Source organism: Carassius carassius, chromosome 32 (assembly GCF_963082965.1).
Source record: "Carassius carassius chromosome 32, fCarCar2.1, whole genome shotgun sequence".
Classification (NCBI taxonomy): domain Eukaryota; kingdom Metazoa; phylum Chordata; class Actinopteri; order Cypriniformes; family Cyprinidae; genus Carassius; species Carassius carassius.
In genome coordinates, this window is record NC_081786.1 from 16,091,707 (window position 1) to 16,102,839 (window position 11,133).

The window sequence follows — 11,133 nt, forward strand, 5'->3', positions numbered from 1 at the left end:
AATCTGATGTCATGGCTCTCTGATGGCACCCATTCACTGCTGAGGATCCATTGGTGAGCAAGTGATGGAATGCTACATTTCTCCAAACCTGGTCCAATGAAGAAACAAACTCATCTACATCTTGGATGACCTGAGGGTGAGTAAATTGTCAACAAATTGGGTGAACTAGCCTATTCTTTTAAAGGGTTAAATCATTTTACGATGACATCATGTGCATGCAGACAACACAAAACAAAAAATGTGAGACTAATAAGTCTCTTAAGCTATAGTTAAATCTTTTGAGAAAGACTGCAATAGTGAAGGCTGAAATCACTCTATATGAGTAATTTTAACACGTCCCTTGTGTAGACATTAAGGTCATCAGTGCACAACTCCCTAGAAGTCATCAGAGAAAAGACACTTTAGGCAGTCCTGCATGTGATGAAGAGCCTCATACATTCTGTGCAGAAAATTCCTCTGTGAAGTCCAAAAGCTGATTCATTCTTCAAGACTTTGGACTACAGATGATTATCTTTTGCTCACTTAGAATGATAAATATATACTTGAAAACGTTTACAACTCTTAATAAAAAAAGGTGCTTCATGAAGCCATAGAGGAAACTTTTTTTTGTCTAAATGGTTCCATTAAGAACCTTTAACATCTGAAGAAAGGTTCTTTGTGGAGAAAGAAGGCTTTTCAGATTATAAAAAAGTAAGAAAGATATTTTTTCTTTAAAGAATCTTTGACTGAATGTTTTTTGTGGAACCAAAAATGGTCCTTCTAGCATGGCATCGCTGTGAAGAACCTTTGTACATTGAGTGTATATGGATGTTGACGTGAGGAAAGGAGAGGCTGTTAAAGGAGACTGTCGGGAAAACTGTTTTATTGTTTGTTTAAGAAATTAGCATCAAAACGGAAAAGGTTTACCAAAAGAGAAATATGTGCACGCACACTGCCTCCTTCATTTACATATGACAGGGAAAACCGCTTTTGTGGACTTAACATGAAATGAGAGGTTATAAAGCACAAAATATAAACCTAAAATTTTCCATGGATTTATTTAAGACTGGCTGTTAAGAAAAAAAACTTAATGTTACTTTGAATTTATACTACATACCATAAATTATGTTTTGGAAGAGTTTTCTTGCAGCTGAGGGGAGGCTGGAAATGAATCAATATTTTGAATCACCTCCTCCTGGTGCTGTGGCTCTGAAAGTTTATCTGAGGCAAAATAATCCCCCTCCAGAATGTATCACAGTTAGTTCGAAAAACTTTTCACTGTAAAATTAATTCTGCTTGTCCGTAAGTTAGGGGGTCTAGGGGGACATACGTTTTTACATATAAGTTCCAACATGACATGAACGCGCATCGTCCACGTATTCGTGGGAATATATATATATATATATATATATATATATATATATATATATATATATATATATATATATATATATATATATATATAAATATTACAAATATTTTTTTTTGCAATTCTTTCTAACAGGTAAAATTTTATGTCAGTAGGTGGCGCAAAACGTTGCTGTCTTTAACCGGTTCCTTCATGAACGCAGATTCATTTTGGAACAAACGAAATGAGTCACTCAACCGATTCGCTCAACAAAACAAGTAAACGAGTCTTTATGAGCGAGTCATTGGCTCACTCATTAAACCTATTCGTTCAAAAACTTTAAATCATTTAGGAAGTAAACCTTCCATGTGTTACTAGTCTAGGAGATACATGATTCAATTTGACCGTGGCTTTGTGTGGAACTATTTGGCGGAGCAAAAACAGTAACTAGGAACTTTTGTTTTCTCAAATGTAAGTTCAGCATTATGTTTTGTTTATTGAACTGTTGTATAAAAGTGGCATATTTACAATCTTGCAGTTAGCAAATGTATCAGCAAGCTGTGCTTATCTGCGGCCAAAACAGAAACGTAAACACGTTGGGTAAGACTCACTTTATGTATGGAACTCAAATGACTTTTACTGTGAGGGCGGCTGTTTTGCGTGAGTGGGCTTTGAAAATCTCCAACCGTGGGAGAAAGATACGTGGGTTGATTTGTCGCAATCACACATCAGATCACAGACCTCAGCTGTCCCCAATCTGCTGTTACAGTAGCTTTGAACATGAGGGAATCCCTCTTGCTCCGAGATCAAAGCATAGGAACAACAAGCTGTAGAGCAAATCGGACAGGAAAACCCTCTGTTTACCTCATCTAGGCAAGTCTTTTGAGGAAATGTTGAGAGAGACTTAAGGGTTACATATTTATTTTTATTTCACTAGCAAGTACAAGAAGTTTCCACATTTTACATATTTGAATTTTTGGATCAGATCGGATTAGAAGCTGGATGGTTTGAGGTCTGAGGGTTTTTTATGTACTACTGTATGTCTAGTGCTTTGCAACTATATTATTTACAACTGTTATTGTTTACTTTCTGTTCATTATTACATTTTGTATTTGTATTTGAGTAGAACTCCACACACCATTGATGGTAATTATCAGTGAAATATGAGAAAATAACTTGTAAAAAAATGCACAAACTGAGTAAAACTTAGTACTACCAGATATTTTAACATACAGTATGACATGTTATATTTCAGTGGCTTCTGTAATAATGAATACATAAGGCCTGTAAATTTACTAAAAGGAGCTCATTATAATATGTTTAATAAAGATTACAGTATGCAGTGTAACTAATGTATCTGGCACTATTTCATGTTATGAAATCTTGCCATTTTTGAAATTCAGATTTGTTGATTTATCGTTTTCTTAATGTCCACTGACACATTCTTTTTACCACATTTGACTTACAAATAAAAAATGTTGAAGATTTGTAAATAGGGAGGGAATTCAGCCCTCTTCATTCTTGAGTCTCGCTGAGCCTCTGTGCTGTGAGAAAGAAGCTGAAGACAAACATAAGACATTCTGTGTATTTCACATTGAAAACAACCCAGAGGTGAAAAAAAATCGTATTGCTCAGAGGATGCTCTTTCAAAGCTCAAAGCCTTATTGGAGTTTATACTGTACTTGAGTTTCAATTAGTTGTTAACTTCTCAGATGCTCCTCTTACAAACTGAGGGCAGCATGGAAAACATTTGCCTATTAATTGCATATTTCTTATCCTGCCAGGAAATAACCAAGATTAAAAAGAGCTTCTTTATGATTTTTCTTTCCTCTGGGAAAACATTAGCAAATCAGCCAGAAAATGTTTAAACCAATGGTTTATTTCTCAAACTGAAGTAACTGAACCCTTATGACACAGAAATATATTGCAGTATATTGGAAAATATCCTGTAATATATTCTGCATATATTCTTATATATGGGATTTAATATTTATTTTTCCAATATATTGCAATATATTGAAAGCGGCAATCATTTGTATATTTTGCACTATATTATATAATATATGTATCATCAATATATTATTCTATGTATTTAAATATATAAAATATTAGAAAATAAAAAGGGAAAATAATATATTACAATATATTTTAAGAAATATATTGGTAAATATATTTTCCTTTCGTAAGGGAATTGCCATTTTGTCTGTAGGAAGTCATGTGTTTATTGATCTTGGCAAGCTCTGGTTTGTTCTGTATCCTAATATAACCTCTGTTCACAAAATTGCACAATTCAGGATTCCACCTGGTCAGTCAGGCCTGATGAATCTTTCTTGGGGAGTGTGTCTATAGTTTATAAGACAGGCCCACATCTTGGCCTCTACTGCAGGTGTTACTGCCCCATATCATCACTTACCAGCTGCACAGTCGGCAGGCTAAAACAAAGCCCGACTTTTGACTGTGTAGTGCATGAGTGTGTAATATATATTTATATTTATTTATCCCTCTCAAGTTTTCTCTTCAGCTTTAACAGCCCAATGCTACATATTTATCTAAGCAGCTGAGCGTGTAGTGTGCTGGCACTTAACGCAAGCTTGCAACTGCTCTTGCCATGAACTTATGAAATAATGTGCTGTCCTGTTATGTTTTTGTCTTATGTCTTATCTATGCCTTCATCAGGAACAACTGAAAATGCCAATGGAGATTACTGGCATACTACACTGCCGTTCAAAATTAGGGGTAGTAAGATTCAAAAGATATATATTGGCACTTTTGGATGCATTAAATTGATCAAAAGTGACCAATTAATGCTGTCCTTTTGAACTTATTAAATAATTAGAGTTTCCATAAAAATATTGAGCTGCACAACTGTTTTGAATATTAATAGTAATAGGAAATGTTTCCTGAGCAGCAAATCAGCATATTAGAATGTTTTCTGAAGGATCATGTGACACTGAAGAATGGCTGCTTACAATTCAAATTTACCATCACTGGAATAAATTACATTAGAATAGAAAATGGCTACTTTAAATTGTGATACATAATAGTTTGAACTATATTTTTTGATTAAATAAATGCAGGTGAGCATAAGATACTTCTTTCAAAAACATGGACAAATCTTACTGACTCCAAACCTTTAAACAGTAGTGGATGTTGAGTATTTACTATTGTTAAAAGGAAAAAAAGGCTTCAGTGCAGATAAAAAGATCAGAATTGCAAGTACACTAAGGCCAATTATCAGAGCTATGCTGTAAATATTAATTTGATAACTTCATAGTCTTACTGTATACACACTAAGAGAGATAAAAGGTACAAAAGCTGTATATTTTCAAAACATACTAATATGTACCATTTAGGTAATAATATGCATACTTTAGATAAGAGTTTGCACCTTTAGGGTACCAATATGTATCCTTTAGGGGTAAATAAAATACAAATGTGTACCTTTTGAAAGGGTACTGCTCCAATAACCTTTTTTTCCTGAGAGCGTATGTCAACCCTAACTCTCTCATTGTCTTTATTTCTCTTTAGGAATTTCAGGGGAAAGTTTTAAATCAACGTCTGAGCAGCAAAATGTTTATCTGCGTCAAGAAGTGTCTAGACTGTTTAAGAGGAGATCTGAAGATTTTCTGCCCCCATGAGTTTGTGGATGAGCTAATCCAACTAAAAACCCACAAAGTGAATTCACAGCTCTGAATCTGTGATCTAAAGAACTTTATTGATAGAGCGATTGCTGGTTCCCTGTGTCTCAGTTCAAGCTAGCTGGTAAGCTGGTAAAGTGACTTAAGGCTAATCCACCATAAGCCACAGCAAAGTATTTGATGGTTCAAAGTGACTACAGGCTGATCCTATTTAGCCACCCACACTTGGATGAGAAAGGCATACTTGTCTTAAAAGATTTTGTATTTCATCAATTAAAAGACTCCGACATGGATTTCCTTTAATTGCAAAGCTAGGTTTTAGTAGGACTGCAAATGCATGGTCAGTGGGTATTTCTAGAAGAGGAAAAACATGATGTATGCTGTACATGTCTAATGATCCAGTCATTATTGTTGTGACGACACTGAAAACATTGTCTAACCATTCTTCAGTTAGACCCAGATGCACGTTTTTGGGCCTAAAGAGAGTATTAAATCCTTATCAGATCCCAGTTATCTACGTTAAGCAATAATACACACCTGGATGCTGGCATACCTCATAGTTCACTGAGCATCGTCTAACATTCCTGAATTCATACGCAGTTTATGTAATTGCCTTTAAGTTTTGGAAGCTGTAAAGGAGCTGCATGATCTACTGTATAGACAAAAAGTGCTGTAAGAGTTTGGTCAGTAAGATTTAAATTTTTTTAAGAAATTGCTACTTTTATATATTAAATTGACCACAAGAAAGTGCTATTACCCGGGTTTCTAAAACAAAAATATGCAGCACAACACTGATAATAAGGAGAAATGTTTCCACAGACTGGACTAATTGCTGCTGAAAATTCAGCTTTTCATCACAGGAATGAATTAAATATTAAAATATATTCCAACCAAAAAAGTTATTTTGATTTCCATAGCTTATACATTCAAACTCTGTATTATAATCATACATTTATATCCTAATGTGTCCTTGCTGTTTTCATATGTTGTCATTTTTCAGTAAAATGTCTCATTGGAAAGAGCCCAAACACTGAGGTTAAATTGGGCTGGGTTAAATAGCAGCGCTCTTGATTGGTGGCCGGATAGCTAAATGTCAGTGTTAGAGAGTGATGTATCAGAGGGCTGGAGATAGTGTAGGCGTAGTTTGATTAATAAGGTGCCTGAAGCAGTGACTCAGCCAGCCGGAGCAGAGACCTCCGTGATAGGAGCCCTGCACCATCCACCCGTGATCAATAAGCCAGTCCAAGAGATTTCCAGGTATATCATAAGAGCAACAGTAAATTTAAAACAGGTTTTAAAGGTTTGGATTCTTTGTGAATTGATTATGATTAATCAGACGTTTCACAATATGTTTTATGTCATTTGTAGCGTCACAGCTTAAATTGACACTAAACCAAAAATGTTTGTTTAAACTCAGTGTTATTTATTATTATTATTATTTTATTATATATTATTAGATATTTAGTTTTATATTACTTTATCTGTAAGTAACTGGGAGTTTTGTTTTTGTTTTAGATTTACATTTAAGTCTTTTGACCGCCTTAATATAATGGTATTAATATAATATCAGTAATAGTTTGTCATAGTTCTTGTTTCATAGATTTAACAAGGCAAGACTTAAATAAAATGCTGCCAGTTATATCCTGTTATCCAAATGATGTTGTCTCAGATCTTTCTGTTGCAATCAATTAGAAAATATTCCAAGTTTAAATATTCCACCAGGTCGTCTTTGTAGGTCAGATGATATTATTGGAACGGCGTCAGAGTCAGTCTGTGTTTGATTGTGACATTATGAAACACAATCTGTCAATGTCTTCAAGTGCTGGGAAGATTTCTGCTTTTTAATTTGCACCCAGTATATTTATTGACAAAGGCAGATTATTTAGATGATGAAGTCATCGCATCCTTTTGTGTCTTGCAGTAATTGCATGACCGATATTAACCCACATAAGGCCAAGCTGACCAGCAGAAGGATAAACTTTGGGACTGAATGGCAGATTTTAATAATTGCAGCCTCCTGCTTCTAATAATTTCTCAGCTGTCTTTTTTTATCAGAGAGCATGTTCGTCATAGACTACAAGACTCTGAGTTTTATCCCTAACAAAAACACCTTGCTTAAATTTATTAAACGAGACAAACTGACAGTAATTGAAAATGAATATAGGGAGCTGGAGGTAAATACCTCATTTATCAGACAACATCAGTGGCATCATGTCTTTTAATTGGATTCAGCTTTCTAAATTCAGCTTTTGGGAGGTCTAATAAATAATGGCAATACAACAGAAAGCTGTGTGGAATATTGGCAGACTTTTAAAAAATGGTTGATGTTGACTTGAATTAGTTTGACAATTAATGTTAACGGGATAACTTGATAAGATCAAAGTGAAAATATTATTATAATAATCAGAATATAATTTCTTGCAACACAATGGCCTTCATCAGTAAGAAGATGCTTTGGGAACAAAAACAGATTTGTCCTTGTGTTTTTGTAGTGTTTTTTCTCTTTTTTTACTACATTGTCTACATTAAACATAAAAATGAACGATTTCTAATGTAAAAGTATCTAAAAAATATTAAAAAATATTAGAATAATACAAAAATCTAAAAAAAAAAATACATAAAAGTATGCATTTAATATGTAGTTCATATTACTGCTGATATATTTCTGGTGGCAAGTGGTTGTCTTAAATGCCGCCCAAATGAACTCAAAAATATGAGCACTGTTATGATTTTTTCTACTTTGCAGATACATTTGTGTTCTTTATTATGACTTTTAGATTATTGAGTAATGAGTGTGTTATTATTAGGTCTGTACATAAAAACATGTACATTTCTTCACTCCATACTGCAGAATGGCCTGGCGACAAGAGCGTTTTCTTATCTCGTAACTGAGTGATCACAGCCCACCTATTAAGTCATGTTCTACCATAGCACCTGTAAGGGGGAGAGTGCCAGCTGAATACACCCATGAACCTTTAATCTCCTTTGGTCCATAGATCACACTTCAGCCATGCATCCCTGTCCAACGCCCTCTGATAAATAAAAAATTGCAGTTTAAGTCTCAAACTCTTATCTCTGTAAAAGCTGCTCCCCTCCTTGCTGATGGCCATCTTGTTGGCGGACTTTTACCATCTCTCCCTTTGTGAAACAGCAGTGGTTTAGATATTGAAATCACTTTACAAATGCCTAGAACTTATCTGGTGGCTTTCCATGCATAGGCTTACACTATATGGTATGTTGCGGTGAAGTTCATATCCACTGACTTTGTCACGCTCATTCCATTCCATCAACGTGCCTGTTGGCTACAGTATGTGCAGACCTGAAACATGAAAGCAATGAGATGTGTTGTGTAAGTGGTGAATCTGAGGTAATGATGAAATGACTGGAAATGAACCTGTAGGGAAATCTCTGGCATAGGTGGATTTAATAAATGAATTAATAATAAAAATGGAACAACCCAGAAAACATCAAACAGGAAAGAGAATAGTATTGTGAATGGGAGTTACAAAACGCTGCCCCTCATCCTTATACTGATTGTGTATCTGGATTTTTAGTTTAGTTTTAATTCAATACTAATAAAAACAGCTACTGAATAATAATATAATCAAATAAATAAAAAATGCATTTAAATGTATTAAAATGAATTTTTTTTATTCATTCGTTACACAATACACAATATGTGTATTGTCTGTCGGTCTCTCTGTGCTAATTATTTTCCATAGTCATTTCTGTTGTCCTACACAATGCTGTCACCTATTGGTGAACAAGTAAAACTTTCAGGTTTGAAATAGTTTTATGAGCAAGCATTTTGAATACATTTTTCAAAAACTCATTTGCTTTAATTTGTTCATCAATGTGAATAGATTCATTCATACACATTTAATAGCAACATTTTTGTTTTATTCAAAGTTTAAATAAAACAATTTGTTCATGGGTGTAATTACAAAAGTGCAAAATGGTACAAACTGGGCTTTCACATTACATTTCTGCTGAAACGATGTACTTGCAACATTCTTAAGCTATACAGCTTCTGATAACATACTTGATTCCACCTGTTCAACACCACACATCGGTCTCGGTCTGTCTTCACTCTAAATATAGGCACTTCAGTTGCATAACTTCCACAGTAACATTATACTACTAACTTTACCCATCATATCAAAGAAAAACACATTAAAACTTTCCCTGCTAAACATGTTTGATCTAAACCTGTAAATTTAAAGTTAATTATAATTTTGTGATCATTTACTCATCCTCATGTCATTTCAAACCTGTATGAGTTTGTTACCTATGTTGAACATGAAAGAATTTTGAAGATCCAAACGGTTCTTGGTCTCCACTGACTTTAAAGAAATACTATGGAAGTCAATGGGTACTATCAACTGTTTTGATTACCAGCATTCTTCAAAATATCTTCTTTTATGTTCAACATAAGAAACAAACTCATACAGGTTTTGAACGACATGAGGATGAGTAAATAATCACAAAATAATCATTGTGCATTACCAGAAGAATGTGTGTTAATCAGTCCATCACAGAATCTGCTACTTAATATTTTTGTCTCCTCCATGCCATTCTCTTTTGACAACAGTGGCACATAAATAAAAATACATTTATTGCACTTCCAAATCAGAGGTTCATATTACTGATAAGTGGCTGTAGATCCAACAGTGGTTATACTGTTCTACTCATGATGTAACCGGCTGGTCTCGGGTCACGTGTTAGACGTGAGCTCTGGCTCTGTGGATGTCTGGCACTATTGTGGCACCGGCACCCAGCGGCATAGAATAGGCTGTGCTCAGATTCTGCAATCCAACCACCAGACACTTCCAGCTGTAACGAAGAGCCTTCCCCATATTCTGTAAGAAAAAAAAAGGTTGGATAAACAAAGATATTGAGTTTAAATGAGGTTACATTTTATTTTGGTAAGTTACTTTACAAATACATGCAAACTACCAATGATGAAGTAGCTTGTTTTAAAGGATTATTATTGTTGTTGTTGTTAAAGAGAATCTGTGGTTAAAATTGATTATTTTAACATTAAAATATTTATCTGTGGTAATGTGATTACGTTTCAAAAATATATATAGGCCTACGGTATTGAATAAGAACAGTTAACAAAATAAGTAAATGGAAATGGAAAATGGAAAAATAATAATAGGCTAATAATAATATAGTAGCCTAATTATTATTATTTGGTCGCTATGTTTACATGGTTAAACAGCCTATACCCAACCAGTTATAAAACTCACAAAAATACATACATTTTTTTTCAAATAATTTGTTGTTGATTTTTTAAATATCCGCAATATACTGTTTCTGTCTGTCTGTATTAAACAATTATTTGTGAGATACCAGACGTTAAGCAGTGTTAACTATTCGTGTAAGATCATGATCAGACAAACAACTTTAAAGTAAATCACGTACTTTTCTTAACTTTTTATATTTGTCTTGTTTTTTCTTGATATTGTCATCTCGTGGTTGGTCAACAATATCATCCTCGACCAGCGGTTGGTATTTCTCTGGTAGAAAAGCGATGCGCGCTTGTTTGGCGGACTTCTTTTTCTTGTTCACGCTCGTCGATGAGTTCAGCACAAACGGCTCGTCTTGAACCTTGAGTTCTTCCTTAGCTTGTTGATCGTAGTTAGAAGAAACCTGTTTAGATTTGTTCTTCTTTTTATGATTTGATTTGCGCTTGGATTTGACGCGTTTTCGAGACATTTTACTCACATGTAAAAAACACTGTCCATCGGAATCAGCTGAAGGTGTCAGGTGCGAAGTTCACGCCACGGAACTTCGACCGGAATAGTTCTGCGCGTGCGCAGTTCAGCGCGGCCTAATCACTGTGTTTTATAACAAACATCAGTGGAAGTTGCGCATAATGACCACAAGATGTGTACCTGTTTATCTGCAAATGTACATACACATTGTATGCATTGTGAAATTGCTATTTGTTTTGTTTTATAACTTTAAGAAGAGGTTTAAATGCTAACTTTGTACCCCACAGTCAGGATGATTGTGAATATTATGCACCGCTCATGTAGTAACTATTTGAAAGTTACATTACGTGTTTAACATATCAGCTTGGACTCCTATACACTGTTCCTTAATTAACATCTTGATTACATGTGTCAATCAGGTGTTACGACATGCCTTTTAAAGTAGGAC

At 34.5% G+C, this 11,133-nt stretch overlaps 1 protein-coding gene across 1 annotated transcript; it reads right to left on the bottom strand.

Moving 5' to 3' along the window:
• Nucleotides 1-9,496: 9,496 nt before the first annotated feature.
• c32h1orf115 (chromosome 32 C1orf115 homolog) lies at nucleotides 9,497-10,775 on the bottom strand. The gene is made up of 2 exons (XM_059521064.1): nucleotides 10,393-10,775; nucleotides 9,497-9,824 (listed from the first exon to the last, which is right to left on the bottom strand). The coding sequence occupies exons 1-2, from the start codon at nucleotides 10,684-10,686 to the stop codon at nucleotides 9,687-9,689; spliced, it is 432 nt and encodes a 143-aa protein (XP_059377047.1). The 5' UTR covers nucleotides 10,687-10,775; the 3' UTR covers nucleotides 9,497-9,686.
• Between the last annotated feature and the right edge of the window lie 358 nt (nucleotides 10,776-11,133).

Coding starts and splice junctions, on each gene's coding strand:
- c32h1orf115 (XM_059521064.1), bottom strand. CDS start 10,686: ATGTCTCGAAAACGCGTCAAATCCAAGCGCAAATCAAATCATAAAAAG. Junction 9,825..10,392: donor AATATAAAAAGTTAAGAAAA/GTACGTGATTTA, acceptor TTTTTCTTACAG/AATATGGGGAAGGCTCTTCG.